This window comes from Rhincodon typus, chromosome 3 (genome assembly GCF_021869965.1).
Source record: "Rhincodon typus isolate 14 chromosome 3, sRhiTyp1.1, whole genome shotgun sequence".
Lineage (NCBI taxonomy): Eukaryota > Metazoa > Chordata > Chondrichthyes > Orectolobiformes > Rhincodontidae > Rhincodon > Rhincodon typus.
Window position 1 is genome coordinate 7090522 of NC_063334.1, and position 24988 is coordinate 7115509.

A 24988-nucleotide genomic window follows, 5' to 3' on the forward strand; every position below is an offset into this window, starting at 1 on the left:
CTGCTGAGCTTTTCCAGCAACTTTGTTTTTGTTCCTGATTTACAGCATCTGCAGTTCTTTTGGTTTTTAAGTCAGATAGTTGTGAAGACGTAAGGAGGTTACAAAGGGATATAACTCACTCAGAAATAGTAAGAACTGCCAATGCTGGAGTCAGAGATAACACAGTGTGGAGCTGGAGGAACACAGCAGGCCAGGCAGCATCAAGGAGCAGGGAAGTTGATGTTTCGGGTTGGGACCCTTCTTCAGGGATATAGGTAAGCTAAGTGAGTGAGTAAAGATCGAGCAAATGAAGTACAATGTGAGAAAATGTGAATGTGCCCATTTTTACAGGAAGAATGAAAATAAAAGCATATTATATAAATAGCAAAGGATTACAAAGCTCTCAGGTACAAAGGGGTCTGGATATCCCAATACATGAATCACAAAATGTTACTGCAAACAAGTAGGAATGCTAATAGAATTGCAAAGGAAATTGAATACAAAAGTAGGGAAGTAATGCTTCAGCTAAACAGAATATTGGTGAGACCCACACCTGAAATATTGCATACATTATTGCTCTCCTCATCTAACAAATGATAAAATGCATTGGAAGCAATTCAGAGAAGGTTTGCTAAACTAATACTGGGAATGGGTGTGTTCTCTTATGAGGACATGTTGAATAGGAGAGGTTTATATCTGCTGGAGTTCAAAAATGTAAGAAACAACTCGATTAAAATGTATAAGATCCAAAGGTGTCTTGACAGGGTGCATGTGTAACAGTTGTTTCCTCTTGTAGGAGAATCTGGTTTGAGGGGTTTGCTGTTTTAAAATAAGGGGTCACCTATTTAAGACAAAGACAATTATATTTTTTTCTTAGAGAGTCATGAGTCTTTCAGACTCTCTTCCTCAAAGGGGAATGGAAAGAGAGACCTTAAATATTTTTACGATAGGTTCTTGATAAGCAAAGCGTTCACAGGTTGCCTCGGTAGGTGGATATGTGGAGTAACAAATTGGCAAGAATCTTATTGAATGATAGAGCAGGTTTGAGGGATGGAGGTGAAGTAACTCCACAGAGGCTGGTATCCCGTCACCGAGTCACCCTTTATTTACATGTGCATAGTACTTGATACTGGTCCACCTTCCTCAGAGCCAACTCTCAGAATCAACAGAACCTCTTACACTCCTGTTCTTATCTGTCAGCCAGGACCCCCTGATTGGACCAGATTAACAGCCCCAATCAGGGAACTCATATTCTATGAGGTCCACCTGGCTGACCTCATTACAATCACAACAGGAGTGACTTACTGTTGTTACCTTATTCATGTGTTCTTAGGACTGCATGTTCTGCACCTTACAGTAAAATGAAAGTTCATGCAAACATAATTTATAGGAGCAACTGAATTATTCACTTGCAGGCCCTTTGGCCCATCTGACTTCCTTGCTATAATCTGGAGTTTTCAGGCTGCTATATTTTATTCATCATTAATGGCACAGCTCACATTTCCTCCTGTATGTTGATCACTCTAACATGAATGCTGTGAGCTTTCTCCAGGTCACCTGATCACAATAAAGGCAATATGACTAGAAAATGGTATTTGAATGGTAAGCTCCAAGAGGCCCCAGTTACACAAGAAAGAAATACTGCAGGCTTTCTTCAAGCCTGTTATACCATTTAGTATGATCTTAGCTGATTTAGTTTGAACACTTCAGCTGCAGCTACAGGCACTCCCAACATCCCTTAATCCCTTTTATATCTAAAAACCCATTAATGTCTGTCTCAAATATACTCAACAACCGGAATACAGAATTCAAAAGATCCAGAATGCTTTGATAGAACAAATATCTCTTTGTCTCAGTCTCAAATGGCCAATCCATTATTCTGAGGCAGTCTGCTCGTTCTAGATTCTCCAGGAAATCACTTTAACGATCTTTGTTGCAGCACACCCTCAAAGGTGAGTAAATCTTCCCTTAGGTAAGGAGATTAAAATTACACAGTATTCCAAGTGTGACCTCACCAAGGCTCTGCAGAAATGCAGTAAGACTTCTTCACTTTCATCCTCCTGTCCTATTACAATATGGATGTATGATACAATTTACTTGCTTAAATGTTTGCTGAACTTGTGTGTTAACTTTCTGCAGTTCATCCTCAATGACTCAAGTCCCATTAAACATCAACACTCCATAGTCTTTCACCACTTCTCTATATTTTCGTTCATCCTTTTCCACATTATATTCTATCCACCATGTTCTTGCCCGCACAGTTCAGTGGCTGCCTAGGCCATGAATTTCCTTAATTTAAACCTTTCCAGCTCCTTATTTTTATCTCTTGTTTCAAGGTACTTTGAGTAAGTATTTGGTCGCTTGTCCTAAAAGCTCCTTATCTGAATCATGTCAAATCCTGCATGTGAAAGTTCGTATGAAGCACCACTGATCATTTGCAATGTTAAACGGTAATCTATAAGTGCAAGTTGCTTTTGTTGCTAGAAATCAAAGCAATTGTGGCATAGAGACAAAGGGTGAAAAATAACTTTACTGAGGCTTGAATAAGTTCAATCCATCATCAAAGCTTAGAAGTTTTTATTATTATAGTGGTCTACAGCTCACACTCCATGCTGGGAGCACTTAAGGCCTTGCTTTTATAATGTAGGCCTGCCCTGCTTCCAGAACCAAATTTAGCCAATTTCCCTAATTAGCTGCTTCTTCTAAATTAGCTGCTCCCTATGTGCTACAGTACTAGGAGGATTTGTTTTAACTTTCTTCAGGCCTGAAAGAAAACAAGACTTAACTGTCTACCCTTCACTTATCCACAGTTTGTTAGATTTTAAGAAGGCAAAGTTTAAAATTTATGCCCTTGAACTCACAGCATTTTTAACTGCTGCAGCTTGTAATCTTACAATTTTATTTGTTTCTCGAGAAAAAATAGTTTTCAAATAGGGTCAATAGTTTAAGTTGATACTCAGGAGATGTAAATATTGCATTACATGTAGAACTTCAGTATTTGGACTCCTTTATATAATTACAGATAACAGCGATATTTATAAATCTGAAATCTAATTAGCTAAATAAAACACAATAAGAATGATCGGGCTAGTGACATGTTGCAGATGTAACATGTGGGAGCTGTTGAACACCAGTAAGACCCACAGCAATCACATCTGCAGCTCAAGGAAAGCAGGCTCAGAGTTGATGAACTGTAGTCAGAGCTTTGAGCACTGCGATGCATCAGGGAAGGGGACAATTATGAGGACACTATTGTTCCAGGAGGTAATCGTGTCCCTTGTTCTTACTTATCCATGATCAGGGACATGAGAGTGTGACAGCAAGTGAGGCAGGTATGAGGATCCAGTTAGCAAAGATGAAGCCTCCAGCCTGTAATTGTCTAGCAGATTTGAGGTGCTGGCAGTTTTTATGCAGAAGATCAGGGGCTGCAGAATGGATAAGCAAACTAACCATGGCACTGTGGTGCAAAGAACCATACCACTGGGGGAATGTTAAAGGGAAAGAAGTCATAGTAGGGAACAATAGAGATAGGGGCCTAGATACAGTTCTCTGTGGCTGATAGTGTGAGTCCAGAAGGCTCTGTAGCCTGCTCAGCATGATGATTAAACCCATATTCTCCAGGCTGGAAATGAAATTTGAGTGGGAGGGCAAGGATTCAGTTGTTATGGTACCAGCAGCTTGGTAAGAAAGAGGTTCTGCTGAGGGAGTATTAGCAGACAAGGGCTAAATTAAAAAGCTGGACCAGAGAGGTCATAATTTTTGGATGACTACCTGAATCATAAACAAATTGGCATAGGATAAATAGTGATTATGATACAATTGAATACCACAATGATTTTGAATCCAACATTCGGCAATCATAAATAAGAATCTTATATTTAAACAAAGCTAATTGCATAGTTAATGAAAGGGAAGCTGGCTAAGGTGGATTGAGTAATGAGGCTAAATGGTATGGCAGTGACTAAGCATTGGGAACATTAAAAAATAATTCAAAATGGTCAACAAAAATAAGTTCCTTTGAAATATAAAAAAATTCAGTGGAAAAGATCTATTTCTGGTTACTACGGTGGTTAGGGATGTGATATTTCAAAGAATAGTGGTAGGTTTGAGGATTAGAAATATTTTAGAAACCAGCAAAGGAAAATCAATGTGTTGACAAAATGAAAAATATGAAATGAGAATAAAACTAGGTAGGAATATAACATCAGACTGTAATAGATTTTGTACATGTACATAAAAGGAAGAGAACAGTTAATGTGCCTCTTGGAAGAAATTTCAGGAAAAATCCTCATAAGGAATGAGGAACTTACTAGAGGGTAATCCTTTAATAAAGAATGACAACAATGAAAAACTACTGGAAAATCTCAAGGTAGTAAATTCTGATAAATCCCCAGGACCAGATGGCCTTTAAAAAAAAAAGCTGCTGAAAAGTGAATGCACTGGCCATGATTTTCCAAAATTCTCTAGATTCTGGAATGGTCCCAACAGTTTGGAAATTAGCAAATGCAATACCGCTATTCAAGGAAGGAGGGAGCAAGAAAATGCAGACGTAAAAGCCAGGAAGTCATTAGGAAAGTTCTGAACTCTATTATTTTTAAGACCTATTATTATTACCTACCTGTGGTAGGCAAGTTACTTGAGAAGATTCTGAGGGATGGATACACATGCATTTGGAAAGGTAGGGTTTGATTAGGAATAGTCAGCATGATTTTGTGTGGGGAGATCATGCCTCACAAATTTGTTAGAGTTCTTTGAGGAAGTGACCAGGAAGGTTGATGAGGGCAGGGCAGTAGACATAGTCTATATGGATTTCAGTAAGGCCTTTGATAAGGTTCCACATGGTAGTTGCTCTAGAAGGTTAAATTGCATGAAATCCAGGGAAAGTTGGCAAATTGGATGCACAGAGATAACAACGTGTAGAGCTGGATGAACATAGCAGGCCAAGCAGCATCAGAGGAGCAGGAAGGCTGACATTTCGGGCCTAGACCCTTCTTCAGAAATTGGATGCACAATTGGCTTGATGGTAGGAAGCAGAGGGTAATAGTGGAAGGATGCTTGTCAGACTGGAGGCCTGTGACTAGTGGTGTGCCTCAGGGGTTGGTGCTGGGCCCGTTGCTGTTTGTTAACAATACAAATGCCTTTGGATGAGAATGTGCAAGGCATGATTAGTAAGTTTGCAAATGATACTAAAATAGGCTGTACTGTGCACAGTGAGGAAGGTTATCAGAAATTGCAGTGGGATCTTGATCCACTAGGAAAGTGGGCTGAGAAATGACAAACAGAGTTGAGATGTTGCATTTTGAAAAGTCAAATCAAAGTAGGAGTTTCGTGGTGATTGGTAGGGCCTTAAGGAGTGTAGTGGAACAGAGGGGGTTTGGAGTTCAGGTGCATAGTTCTCTGAAAGTGGAGTCACAGTTAGACAGGGCGGTGAAGAAGGCTTTTGGCACACTAGCCTTCATCAGTCAGGGCATTGAGTATAGAAGTTGGGACGGTATATTGTAGTTGTACAGGACATTGGTGTGGCTGCAGTTGGAGTATTGTGTTCAGTTTTGGTCACCTTGCTATAGGAAGGATGTCATTAAACTGGAAAGAGTGCAAAAGAAATTTACAAGGATATTGTCAGGACTCAAGGGACTGAGTTATAGGGAGAGGTTGGACAGGTTAGGACTTTTTTCTTTAGAACGTAGGAGACAGAGGGGGGGTCTTATAAGTGTATAAGAACATGAGAGGCATGGATAGAGTGAATGGACTCAGGAATTGAGGGCATCAGTTTAAGGTAAGAGGAGAAAAGAATAAATGGGAACTTGAGGGGCAACGTTTTTACACAGAGGGTGGTACGTATATGGAATGAGCTGCCAGCAGAAGTGGTTGAGGCAGGCATGTTAACAGCATTTAAAGGGCATTTGGACACATACATGGATGGGAAAAGTTTAGAAGGCAGTAGGCCAAGTACAGGGAAATGGTGTTAGCATGGATGCACTTTGGTCAGCATGGACCAGTTTGGGTCAAAGGGCCTGTCTCCATGCTGTAGGACTCTTTGACTCTAATACAATTAAGGAAGCAATATATGACCACACAAAATTAAACATAGTTTTGCTAAAAGAGAAATCCTGCTTGCTTAGATATCTAAAACGTATTTGATAAGGTGCGACAGAAAAGGTTAATATGCAAAATGAGGGCTTTTTGAGTTAGAAATGATATATTAGCATGGATGGAGGTAATGGACAAATAGGGGTAAATAGGGCATTAAAATGTTCAAAGGATTTGACTGCTGCAGCAATCAAATGCATGGGGTTTAGCTATTTAAAATCTACATTAGTGACCGAGGTAAGAGTTAAAGAGTAATGTTTTGCTGATGATGCAAAGCTAGGTGGAAATGCAAACTATAAGGAAAGCTTAAAGAGGCTGACAAGAAATTTAGATTGATTAATTGAGTGAGCAACCAAGTGGCAGCTGATGTGCAAAGCGGTGAAAGGTGAGGTTTTTCACATTTGTTATATGAACGTAAAAATGGAATATTTTTTAGAAGGCATGGAAATGTTCATATTGAATGAAACATGGGTGTGTCTGTACAAGAAACACAAAACTTTGTACATAAAAAAATTGCAGAATAGCATGTTGGCCCTTATTTTAAGGGAATTGGAATGGAGGAGTAAAGCAGTCTTGCTGCATTTATACAGGACTTGGAAGCAATGCATCAAAGGTTCAGTGGGATGAAGGGGTTGCCCTGTGATTAGAGCTGAACAAATTGGGTCTACTTTCCCTAGCGTTTAGAAAAATGAGAGCTGATCTCATTGAAATCTATTCAAGATCATGAAGGCTTGATAGGGTAGATAGCAAGATGTTATTATTTCTCCTGGATGGGGAATCTAGTAGAAGGGGACTCAATTTCAGAATAAGAGATGGATCAATTAAAACTGCGATGAGGAGGCATTTCCTTATTTAAATAGTTTGAATGTTTGTAATTTTGTACCCCAGAGAGTTGTGGAAGTGTTGTTGTTGAATATATGCACTGCTGAGATTGACAAATTTTTGGTATCTCAGAGGATCAAAGGATGTGGGAGCAAGCAGGAAAGTGGCTTTGAAGCCCAAGATATAAAGTGTTGGAATAGAAAATAGGACACAATAGAAAGTCATGATTTTTGTATCTTAAAATTTCAGGTAAATACATTCAAATATTTTGCATCCTTGGTATTATAATTCGAAAAACAAATGATCTAAATCAAATTGCTGTATATTATACACAATATTACATTTATTGTTTTGAAATCTATTTTTGCTAAATATTTACTTTCATTTTGACTTAATGCACATATTTGAAGAAACAAATGTATGTGAGTCTTTAATCTAACGGATGTAATTAATAGTAAGGATATTGAGCAATACTTCAAACTATTTAATCTCTTTCCTCCTTCATGGTAGATGCATAAGAGATTGGTAAATGGTAGCTTATAAATTACTCTAATGCGTATGTGTTTGGATAATATTTTGAAACATTTTCAATGACAATTCAAGAAATAAATAAGGCACAAATTTAAAGTTAAGTAGCATCTTTTACAACCACAGGGTGTCCAAAAGTTCTTTATAGCCAATGTTGTAGTATAGCCATACTTATAAAATAGGAAACAGCACAGCTAATTTACACACAGCAATTTGCCACAAAGAGCAGTGAAATAATGACCAAATGATGTTCGTTACAGAAAAAATGTTAGCCACTATAGATGCCAGGAAAACTTCTTGACCTTTCCTGAATGGTGTTATGGGATCCTTAATGTCTATCTGAGATAGCCAACTCAATTTAATGTGATTGTGAAAGATGGCACTTGCAACACACCCTCAGTACTCCACTGAAGTATCAATTTAGATTATGTGCACAAGCTTTTGAAGTGGGGATTGACAAGTGAACCATCAGCCTCAGAGTGAGAAGGCTGACATCATTTTGTCACAAGTTTTGATCCTTCAGCCTTGCACAAAGGTTGAAAGAAGCTCTTCCAATGACATGTCTATGAGTTCTGAACCACCCAAAAAAGGATGTGTGGGGAAGTATTGTCTCTCAAAGAGTTTAACTTTCAGTAGGACTGAGCTGTAACTGGAAACAGATGTGAAAATCCAAACATTTTTCCGTGCATGACTAAATACTGTTTCCAGGCCAGAGGTGGCATCCATCTGGACTCCGGGTATTGTTATGGATCAATGTTTGCTGAAGATGGCCTTTTATATCCAACAGTCAGTATCTTCAATGATTCCATGAGTCACTCAAGATCACAGTATAACATTATATCCAACTGGCTATCACATTCTTCAAGTTGATGCACGGAGTTCAAGTTTTCAACACCATTGCCTCCTCTGGATTTAAATCAATATGAACACCCCATCCACAGGCCAATATATCATTCATTTGGTTTCAACTGAAACTTTTTTTAATGAAAACTAAGTTTAACTAAGTTGTCAGTTGCTGTCTACGTTAACAATATGGGTTTTGCTAAATAAAAATATTTGTATTTCTCTCCAGATTGCCACCAGAATCAGGAGGGCAGAACTGTAGATCACAGATATGACACAGAAGGAAGCCATTGAGCCCACAGAGTCTGCATCAAATCTCCAAATGCTGCCATTTTCTTGCCTTTTCCCACACATTGTTTCTATTTAAATAATTAACTGATGTCTTCTTGAATTATCAATTGAACTTGCTTCAACCATACATCTAGACAGTGCATTCCAGACAGGAACAATTCATTGTGTTAGAAAAGTTTTTTTTCTGACTCCGTACTTGCTTCTTTTGTAAATCACTTTAAATCCTGTCTTTCATGATAATTTTATGAGCAAGAATAGCTTCTCCCTAACTGCTCTATCCAGACCCTCTTGATTTTGAAAGCTTCTCAAATCTTCTAGTAGCCTTCTTCAATCTATCCTCATAACTGAAGGTTCTCATCTCTGGATCCATTCTTGCAAGCCTTTTAGAAAGTCTCTACAATGTGTTCACATCCTTCCTATAGTGTACACAATATTGCAGCTGAGGTCTAACAGGTGTCTTATACAAGGTCAGCATCAACCATTTGCTCTTGTACTCTATGCCCTATTAATAAACACCAGGATACTGTGTACTTTATGAAATTGTCTCTCCAGCATCAATGATCTCTGCACATATACATCCAGGTCACTCAGCTCCTGCATCCTGTTTAGAACTGTACCTCTTATTTTCTATTGTGCATCCATATTTTTTCCATTAAATTGCATCACCTCACACTTCTCTGCATTGTACTCAATCTGCCACCCATCTGCCTACCCCACCAATGTATTTGCCATTTTGAAGTTCTACATCATCCTTCTCGTAATTTACATGCTTCCAAATTTCAAATGATCTACTAACTTTGAAATTGACCCCTGCACATCAAGATCTAGATCATAAATACAAATAGGGAGAAAAGCAACGGTCCCAATACCAGTCGCTGGGGAACTCTATAACAACTCTTTATCCATTCTGCAAAATATCCATTGACCATTACTCTGTCTTAAATCACTCAGCCAATTTTATATCCATATTGTTATTGTCTCTTTTATACCATGGTCTACAATATTCTCCATAAGTCTATTGTGAAACATCATATGAAACACCTTCTAGAAGACCATATATACCACATCAATAGCATTATCCTTGTCAATCATTTGTGGCCCTTCCAAAGAACTTGAGCAGATTAGTTAAAAATTATTTTCTCCTTCAGAAATTGTGCTGGCTCTCTCTAATCAAATTCTATTCCAAATAATTGTTTTTTGATACTTCCCCACCACTGAACTTAAACTGACTGGTCAATAATTGCTAGGATTATCCTTACAACATTTCTTGACAAGGTATGTTTGCAAGTCTCCACCCTTTTAGTAATTTTTCTGAGTCTAGGGAACACTGAAGGACTGTGGTCAAAGTCCCCTCAATTTCTACTCTCACTTCCTTCAATGTCCTTGGAATGCATCTCACTGGTCCTGGTATCTTATCAACCTTAAATAACAACAATTTATCCAATACTTCTTCCTTATCAATTTTGAACCCTTCTAGCAACAGACCTTTCTCCACTGTCACCATTGGCTAGATAGTCTCTATGTCCTTGGTAAAGACAGATACAAATAATTGATTTAGTACCTCAATCATACCCCCTCCTTAATGTGTAAATCTTCTTTTTGTTCATTAATCAGCTCTACTACTTTTACCACACTTTTACTATTTATATCCAATAGAAGATTTTGGGATTCCCTTTTATGTTGGCTGCCAGTCTTTTCTCAATTTCTGTTTGTTTCTCTAATGTGTTTTTTCACCTCCCCTTTGAACCTTCTATATTGCATTTGATTCTCAACTATATTTTCTACCTGACACCAGTCATAAGAACACTTTTACTTCTTTGTTTACATTCTACCTTCTTTGTCATCCAGAGAATTCTGGGTTTGTTTATTCTGCCTTTACTTTTTGAGGGAATATACCTTGATATACCCATCACCTCTTTGAAGGTAGCCCATCGTTCAGTTGCAGATTTTCCCACCGTCTTTCATAATACTCTAGCTGATATAATTCTGTTCTTTCCCTATTAAAGCTAGCTCTCCGTTTCCAACATGGCCCACAGTCTTTGCTATATCCAATGCCTTCATCCATTTCTTGATCTAACGTGAAGAGAATCAAATTGGCTGAAGATTGGTATCAGTGATGCTAGGATTCTCAAGAAGAAATCCATGATAAATCTGGTTGCAATACATTAGCCTTGTCTATTACACTGACATGCTGGGCTGGGCCATCATTGATGATGGGAATGCTTCAGAAGTTTGCTCCTTCAGTTAGTTGTCTTATTGTCCACCAGCACTCAACACTAGATTTAACCAGACCACAGACTTTGACCTAATTCATTTGTTTAGCGCTGACTACTGCTTACTGATTCAGTCATAGTATTTTGTTGTAGTTTTACCACATGGTGTTCTCATGTTTAGGTATGTGTGTTACTGCTCCTGACATGTTTTCCTGCTACGTCATTGAACCAGAGTTGGTCCCCTGGTTTTCGGTTAATATAGAGTGAGTGAGATGAATGGCTTGACCTTATGGATCGTGTCTGAATACAATTCTGTTGCTGATGGCCCACAGTGCCTCAAAGATGCACAGTTTTGAGTTGTTCTGGTCTGAATCTATTATATTTAATATGACAGTGCTGCCACACAATACAATCTTTCCAGACCTCAGTGTAAAGATGGGACTTTATCTCTACAGGGCTGACTGTTGATTATTCTAGCTAGTTATGTCAAGTACAGATGTAACTGAAAAATGGATTTTTAAGTTCAGTCATGGGATGGTAAGGCAAGAACTTGTTTCCTATCACTAACTGCCTTTGAAAAATGACTTTCTTGAGCCACTGCAATCAAAATTGTATTGACTTTTCAGTGATAGATTACTACAATCAAGTGGCTTATTTGTTATGAGTCAACAGGTCTGGAGTCAAGTGTAGACCAGATGAGATAAGAACAACAGATTTCCTTACCCAAAGGGTATTTGTGAACAAGTTAAGTTTTAATGGAAATCACTAATAGCTTCATGGTCACCATTATTGAAACTAGCTTTCAATTCTACATTTATGAATTAATTGGATTGGAATTCCATTGACTATCTTTGTGGGTTTTGAACCCATGTCCCAGAGATTAACTAGCCTGGGCTCTTTTAGAAACAGTAATGCTATACTACAGCTCCCCATTGGTAAGGATGAGGTGAAAATAGTCTTTTCCTCTCGTTCTTTCTCTCATCACCTACCACGGGCCCAGTTGACAGGTAAGTTCTTCAGAATTCAGAGAGATTGGTCATTAGTGCTGTGACTGGTCTGCCCTTAGCGATGGATGTTAAAGGCCTGTACCCAAAGTGTATACTGTAGTTTTTCTATCTTCAGTGTGGCTTCAAAGTGGTAATGAATAGGGGGTCATGAATATTTATTAGCTGAGGAAGGACAGTAGATGATAATCAGTAGGAAATTTCCTTGCCCATGTCTGTCCTGGTGTCATGAGATTTTATGAGGTTTAGAGTAAATGTTAAAGACTCCCAGGCCATCTGACCCCATCTCAGATGTCACTGTGTCACAACCTCTCATGGGTCTAACTGGTGGAACAGGATGTACCAGAGGAGAGGGCTGGAGACATTTTGGACTATTGGCTGTAAGGTATGAATTGGTGAGTATGATTCTGTCAGACAGATACTTGACTTGTCTGTGCATCAGCTTTCTCACTGTTATCATGTTTTCCCAGATGTTCAGAAGGAGGTTTTGCAGTGTCGACTTTGAAGGTTGTTCCTTGTCATTCCCAATGCCTAGGTTTGTACCTAATGGTCCTTTTTATTTTATTCTTATTCCAATTTTACTGATCATATTGAACTAACTGGGACCATTTCAGAGGGTAGTTAAGATTCAAACACATTGCTGGAGGTTTGGAGTTACATGAGGGCCAGATTGGAAGATTTCCTTCTTTGAAGGATGTTAGTAAACCTGATAAGTTTAACGACAGTCCAGGAGATTTGTGACTGTCATTACTGTGACTACTTTTTCATTCCAGATTTATTCACTAATTGAATTTACATTTTGTGCAGATGCTGTTGTGGAATTTAATTTTTGTTTAATTCATTCAAAGGATATCGGTATCGCTGGCTAGGCAGCATTTATTGCTCATCCCTAATTGCCCAGAGAGCAGTCACCCACGTTGTTGTGCGTCTGGAGTCACATGTAGGCCAGACCAGGTAAGTTTCCTTCCTAAAGGACTTTAGGGAACCAAATGGGTTTTTCTGACAATTGGCAACAGTTTCATGGTCATCATTAGACTCTTAATTCCAGCTTTTATTGAATTCAAATTCCACCATCTGCCAGGGCAGAATTTGAACCCAGGTCTCCAGAATATTAGCTGGGTCTCTGGATTAATAGCGTAGTGATAATACCAGTAGGATATTGCCTCCCCACCAAGGAATGCACATCCTTTAAATATTAGTCCAGGCCTCTGGCTCACTGATTCAGTAGCATCACCACTATACTACTGTCCCATTAATGGAGCTGATTCAACTGTAAATGAACTCCAGAGAATTTGCTGACCTCCTCTTGAAAGAAAAACATTTTCTGCTTTTAAATTTCAATCTTTTAACTACACCAAACATATTTTTGATTCCTACATCACAGGACGTTCTCATCACAACTGAACCATTGACTGTTATCAACATAGTCGACATCTGTTGGATTAATTTTCATGTGTGAAAACATTTGCTGACTTAGGTGAGTACAGATCCAAAGTAAACCACTGCGCCTCATTATAAACAACTGAAGCACAGGGCCTCATTCAGGGAAATAGCCTTAAGGTCACGATAAATTATGGGGATGATTCAGAAAATAAAGTACAGTGACACTCAAAAATTATACAGGGTACTTGATAATACAATTTACTCTTGTAAACCGAAGCAAAATACTTCATTCAGCACTTGGCCAGAGGACTGGTTTTGTGATTCAACAGGGCAGTCTTTAAATGAAATGCAAGTAAAAAGACTATAAATACTTAAATTCCTGTTCTAAGGAAGGGCTCAGACCTGAAACATCACAATCTATCATTTCTCTATATAGATGTTAACTGTGTATTTGCAGGCACTTTCAAAACCTTTTTGATTAGTTTGGCACTCAGATTGCGTATCATACAAGGTTTTGTTGGTGAAAACAGTAATTCAGAGGTCTGGACAAATAGAAGCAAGAGAAAAAGGAAAATCTTGAATTGGTTTAATATCTTGGCATATCTAAATGTACATTACAGCTAATTAAGTATTTTCAACTGTTGTTAGTAGTGGATTCAGCAGTCAATTCTGCAACCAGTATGCAGGCAGAACAGTCCTAGACACAACAACCAGGTAATCTGTTTCAATGATATATCAGAGAGACTGCTCCTACTCAATCTTAAATACTGCCAAGTTACGAGATTGCAGTTTAACCTTTCATCCACAAGACAGCACCGCCTACAATGCAGCACCTCCTCACATTGTACTTGCATTGCCAGTTTGGATTCTGTGCTCCAGTATCTTACTAGGGCTTTAGCCCACACTATTATTATTTAGACACAAAACAGCTACCAATTGATGTAAGATTGAAATCTTGATAATCCAGAGCATAAGACAGTTTGAGGATCTAAAGTGATTTTTTTTTCAAAAATCTGGAATTGAGAGTTTAGCCTTACCTATATGTGATGCCAGTCCCACACCAACATGATTGAATTAGAATAAACTGCTGTGTATTTGTAGGTTACGTGGACGAAAAACAAAAGATCTGTCTAGAATAGTGAACATAGAGCTGGCAACCAAAACAAAACCAGTGGAAATTGAAGAGTAATCCAAAATCCACAAAGTTGAAAGAGGAAAAATGGAGGCAGAGGTTACAATCTTTTGTTTCTTGTCCCATTATTCAATTTGGCCTTGCCGGTCTGTCATCGCATTCACTGCTGGCATTTTCCCAACCTTCCCTCTTCACTTGTGCACAGTTAATTTTCTAACTATTCCCAATTCTGATGAGATGTCATCAGCATTAAACATGTATTCTGCTTCTCGTTCCACAGATGCTGCCTGACCCCCTGAATATTTTCAACATTTTCGGTTTTAATTTCAGGTCTCCAGCATTCGCAATAGATCTAACATGGAACTGAAGGGAATAAGTGGTGAATTCCAATGCGATGTGATGTCTAGAATGATGCAAAATTCACTTTACCTCCTGCAGGTGCAGCATGAATCCTCCAGCGAAAATGGAGTGTGTGTGGAGCAACATTGCCATCTATCGGTGTGGTATAAGTAATATATGGGAGGAAATTGGACTTCAGCGATTGGGGAAAATAGACAATATGGAACAGATCACTTATGTTTCGCTTGGTCTTAGCTTGTTTTTCATTGAAGTTCAATGTGCTTCTGAAAGGCTATTGCCTATTCAACACTGTGAGCAAAGATCAATAATTATCCCGCTGGGGGATTTAATAAGACAGCCTGTGAAAACAAAGTTGGGGATTTTGATGCACGGTTAACCTGTGTCTTTCAATTGCAAACTTCCTGCTACCTGCTCATTTTCACAGTCTTGGTGGAGAAGTTGGAAGGAAGGAAAGATATCCTGTGTTCAAAGGAAGGAGGGAGGCTTTCCAAATAAATTTCAATCAAAGTACTGACCATCACCAACCAGGTCACACTTGCAAAACTCACAAAGCAATGTCCAATATCAGATGTGGTTCTGTGACTGGACAACATTTGTACATATGTGAAGTGTGTGAAGAATTATGTTGACATCTAATTTAAGGTTGTTTGCCAGGCTGTTGTATGGTACACTTGTGTGTAAAACACAAAGCCCTGCTCCTCACAGAAAGAAAGAACATGTACGCATGCGACACCTGTTTGAACGCATCAAAATAAGTGACAGCCCATCTCTGGTTAATTTCTCAGGGCAATGCCTTGACTAATCACAGTCAACTTGCCTGGTTTAAAATTTAAACAAACCTTGGCAGCTAACTCCCAGTCATCATTGACTGGTACATTGTCCATGACAATGCCTCTACCAATCTGAGTCTATTTGACAACCAATCAGTGTTCTCCTTCCATACAGGAAAAATGTTGGTTCCCCTTTACTTTGGTATCTATTGTCAATTGTCCTGACAGAGCAAGGTGAAAAACTTTGACAAACTCTGTTTTATTTTCCAGAAATAAACAACATTACTCTTGTGGGTTTTTCCTCGCAGACACCCAAGTAATGCAACCTGACTTGGCAATGGAAGAACTCCAAAGAGAGAGTGTGATAATAAAGACAGCTTAGGAGGTGGAAGCCTCTGAACTTCCACTGCAGTCTCTTAAGAGGGCCACATCGCGTGGACTTGATGGAAGTACAATTGCAACGTTTAAAATATATTTGGATAAGTTCATGAATAGGAGGGATATGAGCCAAACACAGGCAGGTGGAACTAGTTTAATTTGGGAACATGGTCAGCGTGGACTGGTTGGATTGAAGGGTCTGTTTCCATATTGTATGACTTTATGGCTCAACCTTATTTGACAATCAGGCCCAGATCTGAATAACGGCTTTGGTTGAGAACATAGCATGGAACAAGCATCCTATCATAATGAGACAGGAAAACTATTTGCCTCTCTTATGAAGCCAGTACTACTATCATCTCAGCACCAAGCCTTTGTGTGTCACTGGTGACTCGGTCAGTAACACAATCACCTCTGAATTAGATATTCAAGTTCCACTCTAGAGCTAATCAAGGATAACACTTCAGTGAGGGCTGTGCTAAATGGATGGAGTTGTTGCCTTCTGGATGAGATGTTAAAACTCCATCAGCTTTTCCAGCTGGACCTGAAAGATTCCATGGCTTCAGTTGAAATAGAAATGTCAATATTTATCCCCCTCTTTCAATATCACTAAATCAGATTATCTGGCCATTATCATAATTCACCATGCCTCCTTTGACAGCATCTTCCAAGCCCACGACCTTTACCGCTCAGAAAGGCAAGGGCAGAGACGAATGAGATCATTACAACCAGTGCTCCCTCTAATTATCTTTCCAGCTACATGGGCCTCCAAGGTCCATGGACAGCAAAGATGCCAGGGACCAGTGTGCCAATGTCAATCACCATGCATGGAAACTTGGAGCAGCTACATGCGTAGCTGTGCAACTTAGGGGAAAGGTTGACCACCACCTGCAAGTTCTCTTCCAAGCCAAGCACCACCCTGACTTGGAACTATATCACCGTTCCTTTGCTGTTGCTGGGTCAAAATCCTAGAATTCCCTTCTTGACAGCACTATGGATGTACCTACACCCGAGGACCGGCAGTTCATGAAGGAGCTCATCAGCACCTCTTCCACACCATAAATGTTTTCTAGCCAGAGATGCCCAATCCCATGAAGAACTTTTTTTTTAATGCTGTTAGTGGAATCTTTGTGCAAATTGGCCACCAAATTTTCTACATTTAGAGATTGAAATTTAACAAAGCTTCATTGATTGCAAAGCACTTTGGCATGCCCTGAGATCATGAATATTGCTATAGAAAGACAAATTTTTCTTTCTAATACCAGCTGATAATCAATTTGAGAATAGTTGGAGGATTTCTTTTTATGACTGTGTAATGAAGGTTATTTTACTATCATTCCAAATATTTAAATTGTTTTCCATGAAATTGTGTACATCATAATGTAGGCAAATAAATGAAAAAAAAAAGTCAAAAAGACACGTTTAACTACAAGATGGGGAAATGCAGGTCCTTTTTTCAGGGTCATATTTTTCCCATAGTCATAGGGATGTTATCCACCCATATTGATACAATGTTTTTGTTAAAATATAAAAAAGGTGATTAATTAATTTCTAGCCCAGTGTCCTTGGAGCCAATTCAATTTCTAGATTAGTTCAACAAATCAGAAATTACAGCAAAATTAATTTGAATATTTAGGAATTTGCATTTTAAGGTTAAAGGTTAAGGGATAATGTGGGTAATGGTTTTCATTCAATGGCTCAACATAAATATATCCCCGACATAACCTTATATACCGCATATCTAACACTTCTTCTAGCCTTTATTTCGGATTGTTCACATAATTCCTCTAACTTGTCTAGCCAATGAATGGGACCTGTGGCTGGGAATGTTGAATTGTGAAAAGCTTTACACAATTTTATGAAGATTTCTTTCAGACAGTTCAGACTAAAGCTAATTCCTTGTAAATTAAATGATCATCACTGTGTAAACTAACTCCAAAAGGCAATGCTGAAATCACCGCATCCTTTGTACCACTTCAAAATATCCTGCATCATAGAGTGAGATTAACAATTAATTTGTTCAGGATTCGTAAGTCTCTGCACCCCATAAACAAAGTTCAACGTGAATGAAATTGGGTAAATAATCTTGCACATTGTGAAAAACTGAGTTCTTTATTACAATCAGTATTCTTCATATTATGAGAATGCTGTGAAGATGCCTATAAAGTACAAAAGCCCATTCATCCCATTGTAGTCTATCCATAAAAACTCGTTCTATAGTACAGCTCTTAATGGCATCAGAATAATCAATGGCTTTTATTTTTGCAACCTCACCATAAATCCAATCTATATATTAACCATTTATAATGAGAAGAAGAAATCCTCATCTCAGTCAAATTTGTCTTTTTATTAATTCCACCTGGGTTCCCCCTTTCTGAGCTTCAAAATTTAGTTTGATGTGCTGTTCTTGGTTTATTTTTTATACATCTTTGATTACTTTAAAGCTTTCTGATGGTCACATCCCTTCACAGCTGAAAAGCTAACTTTCTCCATTCTTTGCTATGACCATAAGAAAATCGAAAGCTTGAAAACACCACACAGCCCAGCTCCATCCAGAGTCTATGTACAACCATTCATTCTTTGAGCTGATTGTTGTGGCTACATTTAACATCCATCTTCAATTATTCTCCAATAATTTCCCTTGCAAACTCCTTGTTAACCACTTGCTTTTGGGAACACAACATTCCCCCTTCAAATTTTCTTGGGCGTTAAAATAAAGAATCAAGCAGCACTTTTGAAGAAATAAGGAGGTGATTTTGTCTATACAAAGCCTTTCATGACTGACTAGGACACCCAAATCACTCTGCAGCATGTAAAATAGGAGACAGGCAAAACATTTGTAGATATCTAATTTCAGCCAGCATGATAGAGGCAAAATTTTCTTTCAGCTGAAATCAGTTGAAGTGTAGATATTGGCCAAGGCACTGGGAAGAACTTCTCTGCCCTTCCTTGAAATATTGTCGAGGGATTTCTACATCCACTTGAAAGGGCAGATGTGGCATCAGTTTGTAACACCTCATCTGGAGGACAGTGCGTCAGGTGCTGCAGTTGTCCCTCAGTATTGCGCTGAGGTGTTATTTGGGGCTGATGTGTTCAAGTTTCTGGAGTGGGAAATACAACCTTCTAATTCAGAGTATCAGTATTGACCTAAGAATGACATTTTAGTACCACACTAACTCTCAGTCATCCTCTTCAGTTGCCTTCCTCACATGATACTCAATTCCTTGTGAAGATGCAAATGTATTATTGGAGTAATCTCAAGGCTTTTCCCGGAACTGCATTCATGCCTTGAATGTCTTCCTGTGTTTCCACAGCCAGGACTGGATACTGTATCTAAAGTGTTGTACAGTTGAAGCTTGACATTCTCTGGCTTGTAGTCCCTACACACTCTATATCTGCTTTGTTACTTACTCTACCGCAGTAATAGTTGATTTCATGGTGGGCTAATGTTCCTTCTCCAGAGCATTGCACGCTACAGCCCTGGGTCAAACACCTCTGTGGGTCCCACCTACGCTTGACGACTGTACTGGGCGTCAGGATTCTTTAACAGCATCCAGTACATTCAGGGAAGAGGAGGAGAAAGCAACATAAATTCCCATAGAAATTACTCTAACTTTACAGAAACGAGAAAACAGCAAAAGTTGAAAATTGAGGAACAGCACCACTTCATTCAATTAGGTGCTCTGCATTTAACAACTTTTGATTGGAGCCTCTGCTCCTGCTGATTGTTGCCTTTTTGTTTGCTGATACTACTGTTTCTTTCTTGTTTTCCCTGTCTTTGCTTTCAGGATCCTGTCAGTCATATTTCCTCTAGCCACATCTTTCATTTCTTTACCAATCTCATATCCACTATCTTTGAACTTGTAGCTTAAACCACTTTGTCTTTCAATCTCTCCTGCCTTTCACCCTATCACACCTTCCCTTTGATTGTTTTCCACTCCTGTTGTATGCACATGCCAGCTCATGGCACTGTACGAGTTCCTTCCCCCACTACTCCCATGCCCCACCCCCTACCCCAACCAAGTGTAAGAAACTACAGTGCCTCGTCTAGTGTGGTAAAGCAAACACACTTCCTGGACTAATTAGAACATTTTAACATTTAGCAGTGGATTTGTGATTGGGTTTAGTCAATGCCTGGATATTTCTTCAGATTATCAAGAGGCAAAGGAAATGAAACAGCATTCGGTGTTATTTACATCGGTTTTAGAAAATGTTTATCTTTTTAATTGCCTGGCCTTTCAGAGGATGCGGTTCGAACTTTGAATGGGCCTGATTTAAAACTGTTGAGGTGTAAGAAATATAATGGCAAACAGCCCTAGGACCCACAGTTTCCTGCTTCACACACTGCACTCCAACAAAGAGTGTTCAGTGGACATGTCACACACTAACAATTAAAGCTTATTTATATTAGGGCTTTAAACATAAGTGCCAAAGTGCTTTACAGGAAAATTAACAAACAAAATTTGACACCAAGTCAAAAAGCAGACATTAGGGCAGTTAAGGAGCTTATCAAAGGGAAAGAGAAGAGAGAGGGAGAAATAAAGAGGTTTACGTAGAGATGTTCAGAGTTTAGGATAGCAAAAGGCATTAAACTGAAGATGAAGATTGGAGCATTAGAGCAGCACAGATAATATTATCACAGGATAGCAGGATCAGAGGACATTACAGTGATCGCCCTTCATAAACTCTGTCAAATACTATTGACAGCTGAAATGTTGGGTTCTTTGTTGTTGCACAACAGTTTAATTATTGGATGTTATTTTGCTATTAGGGATTGTGATTGCAGTGGTTTTTTCAGACAGCAAACATCATCGTCTTATTTGAGAAAGAACAAAAAGAGAAACCAGGAAACTATTGAGCAGTTAACCAAGCATGAGGTGTAATTAAAATGCTAATATTAATTATTAGGGCATTGTAACAGGGCACTGAGAAAAACATAAAATAACTAAGCAAAGTCAACTTGAATTCATGAAAGGGAAAACATGCTAGAAAAAGCTGTTAGTTTTCTAAAGACATAATCAGTAGGATGGATAAGTAGGATTTGAAGAATACTACAGGATTTGGATTTTCAAAAATAATTCAAAAAGTTGTACACAAGGGATACAACAAGGATCAGTATTTGGGCCTCAGCTATTTACAATCTACATTCATGACTTTGATGAGGGGACTGATTTCACCACAGCTATAGATAACCAGAAAATGTTGTCATGAGGTAGCCATTTTAACTTTTGATTGACTGACAGGAGGGTTCTGGGGTCAACCATCTACTCCAGATGCACAATGAGGCCCTGTTATTTTGAGGGTTCAATTTCAATGCTGAAAAGGGACTATCACCCGAAACAAGCAAGCACTTTAGGAATCAGGAGTTAGGCCCCTTTCCAAATGAAGCCAAAAATCAGGTAAAAGAAGTGGGATTCAACTCAAATGTGTTCATTTAATAAATTGTTAACATGACAGAAAATGAAAAGTAAACAAATAAAGGATATTAATTCAATGTTGGTAGAGAGTAACAGCCCCATTTGGAATACAGAAAGGATAGATAAAGTGTTACCTTTTTGCATGTGTTGATGATAAGCTCTCTTAAGTGATGCATCATGGGAGTCATTGAATCACTCACTGCATCGAGAGCTCTATCCACCTCCTTCTTCATCTCACTACCATTTGGAAGAAGACGGACCAGGTTAAGAATAGCCTATGGGAAAAATAGGCATAGATAAGGGGAGGAGATGGGTTAATGGCATTATCACTGGACTGTTAATCCAGATACTCAGAAAATGTCCTGGGGGCCTGGGTTCAAATCCTGCTACAGCAGATGGTAGAATTTGAATCCGATTTTTCAAAAAATCCAGAATTAAGAGTCTAATGCTGACCATGAATCCATTGTTGATTGTTAGGAAAAATCTATCTGGTTCACTAATGTCCTTTAGGGAAGAAAACTGCCATCCTTACCTGATCTGGCCTACATGTGACTCCAGACCCCCAGCAATGTGGTTAACTCTTGATTGCCCATCGGGCAGTTAGGGATGGGCAATAAATGCTGGCCTAGCCTGTGATGCCCACATCCCATCAATGAATAAAAAAAAGAGATACAAATCAAAAATGAAACATGAGAATGATTTTCTAACTTTGCACTAATAACAAATCTCTTCCACTGTCTGTACCCATATCAGCCAATCATGGGCATGCTGTCGGTTTGGTGATTTGTACTTACCATATGACCATTTTAGAGTTGACCCAATCATTAAATATTATCTTTCCTCTACTTACACAAACCATCATACATGGCAAGTAAGCATTCAGGAGAGGTCATTCAACGCAATATCATATATTTTCAGATTTATTTTTGCCTTTGAGACTCATCCTGAATCCATTTTTTTTTTTTGTTTTATTTACGTAGTCACTGGTTTGTAATACAGCCAACTTATTTATCTTTTATCATAACTGCACTTTTTCTTTCTTAATAAGCGTGTTGCAAGAAGGCTAACAAGATTAGACATAGTCCACATTTTATCCAGCTTTAAGATTCCCATTGATCTAAATGGCTGCTTGAGATCTGTAGCAATTGGTAGGGCACAAGTTGGATCAGGCAGCTGTAAAATATGATGTTTCAGATATACAGTAATCTCACATGGAATTGTTCAAAACATCCTCCGGAGTGAGAGCCTGGTCTGGCATGAGTAATGGCACTCACTGACTTCAGCCGTGACTTAGGGGCTGCCAGAATCTACATGGGTCACATTGTCTTTTAGAGCACAAAGGTCATCAGTGCTCAGTTGCGGGTTGCCAGCCTCTGTGGTCTGTATTGATTTTTACCACAGAGGGAGAGGCAGGTTGTCATGGTTGGGAGTAAGAAACTGTGAAGGAGATGGGCATGTCTCTGTGAGGTACACTACCATGTCAACATCACAGCTGTAGCATGTGCCAGCAGTCTACATGGCAAACACATTGTACATGTGTTTCAATGGAAAATTACCTGTCTGAAAGTGAAAGAGGGGTAGCCCTTTGTGCTGTGAAGGCAGATGACATGCAATCATGGGAGTAAAACCACTTGCACTCAAAACACTTGTCTATTTCATGTCCCGGAGGTTGGTCCTGGCCAGTCAAGCACTTGGTCCGACCAGACTACAGGCATCCATATCCTTGCAGACCAGGGGAATGGGCCTTGGTCTGTCCTGCAAGTCAAGTGTAACCAGTCTGGGGATTACAGATAGGTCGATGAGGATGCAGTGGAGACATCAGTCTGGGGGTTTGGCCACAGTCAGTCCGGGGAATTTGGTCAATAATAGTCAGGAGTTTTATCCGGGGACAGTCCGTCAAGCCCTGGGAACAGTAGATAATGTCAACTCAAGGACAGACTTTACAGTACTGGGTCACTGAAGAAAGTACAATTGGATGTAGTTGGACTGAATCTCATTGTGAATTGAGGTGGACTAGGAGCTGCAAATGGGAGGGGGTTCAAATAGGTCACAGGAACTCCGGCCTCTACAAAGGGAGAGTGTAAGGCCAATAAGGAGTTGGTAACTTCTGAAGACATGGGCTCTTGGGGTAATTGACTACATTGATAGATATTTAAAGGAGCTCAATGAAAATGGGGGAAGTTGCAATGTCTCCAGGACAGGAAAACCGAGAGGAATATGAAGGATGTAGGAAATCCCAAGCAGAGGCAACAAGTCACAGACAATGAAACAAAGTTGGAACATTGCCATGATAGATCAAATGTCAACCACACAATATCTTCACAAAATGACTGATGCTGCATGCAAAGTTGCAGTTAAGTTACTGTTTTTCTCTTCGGGGTGGAATGAAACTTTGGGTCCAGTGAAACAACCACTTCCCTTTTTCTGCATATAAACTGACGTTTTCCCAGCCACCATCAGTCCTGAGGAAGGGTCACCGGACCCGAAACGTTAACTCTGTTTTCTCCTTCACAGATACTGCCAGACCTACTGAGCTTTTCCAGCAACGTTCTTTTTGTTCCTTGGTTTAGAATTTGAGGCCTTTCCAGGGCCAATTGCAATAATTCACCGTAAATTGCAAATAACGCACTGATTCAGTATTGTCAGTCCTCTGGCTTCAATTTGCACTCAGCAGAGCTTTCATTGTCCAAGAGTGCGCACTACAAATTATGGACTCAAGAAATCATGACCATTAGATTGTGCACATTAATTGCCTCCTTGTCATGTCAGATAAAGGAATTTAAAAGCGGCACCAAAGTTTTCCATTTCACAAGTACATTGCATAGCTAGCACTGAAAAATAATGCCTTGCAGCTGCCATATTCACACACCGAACTGTAAATTATGTAAAGATATGAATCTGCAATGTGAAAGTGAGCCTTTTCTTTGACAGTAATGGGGGCAGGGGGTTGCCATGTTGACTTCCTGGAAGAATTCTATGTTTCCAATGGAGCATGGAAGGAGCCTGCGCTGTGGTTGGTGCTATTGGCTTGGAATACTTTGGGCAATCATTCCCAGGTGCCTTTGGACCTGGAATCCCCATCCTATTGTGAGTCTGTTGCCTAAATGTATACCCATGCTCCTTGTCTATTACTGTTGCTGGCTTTGGGATCACATGCAGGGAGTGGATCCTCCTGGGTCCATTCTTACTTGTACAGTCATATCTAAAGAACATTCCGTAATGGCTTCTCTTCACATTCCTGTACAATTAACTCCGAGTCCCTGACATATTCTTAGCTTCCTCTTTGTTTCATCAACATACTGCCACTCAGTGCCACATCAGAAAACAAGTTTGATTTCTGTAGGCCGATTAATCACATTATACTTCTATATCTATCCTTTCAATTGTCAATTTTCTGAACAATCATATTCAAGAATATTCCAGCTTCTTACCTCAAATTCACCCTTTGTATACTTGGCATCAGGGATACTTACCATATCCTCCACAAAAGGTTCTGGAAATCCCTAAGGTCAGAAGTAATATAACTTGAGGTTAATTTAGATTAAATAAAAACTACATGGTATGACAAAGATATCACACACACAAAGGACAGTATTTACATTCCTAGCTCAAGAGCATGGAGTTGAGGCAATTCCCAGCACTGCAAACCTGATCCAGGACTTTGGATTTCTGTTCCCAGGATATGGAGGGAGGTGGTGAGTTGCCACTGAGGTACTATGCAGCTCGACCCATGCATCATACCCCATCACAGGCTCTACACTAACGTAGTGCCAAAACC

General features: G+C 39.3%; 1 protein-coding gene across 1 annotated transcript in view; it reads right to left on the reverse strand.

The window, feature by feature from the left end:
• Nucleotides 1-24988, reverse strand: part of LOC125487684 (paladin-like) — a 91995-nt gene that overhangs the window by 23306 nt on the left and 43701 nt on the right. Inside the window, exons 9-10 of the mRNA XM_048619759.1 lie at nt 24642-24713; nt 21345-21485 (exon numbers count right to left, since the gene is read on the reverse strand). Coding sequence (XP_048475716.1) covers nt 21345-21485; nt 24642-24713 — 213 coding nt within the window. The remainder of the gene's footprint in view (nt 1-21344; nt 21486-24641; nt 24714-24988) is intronic.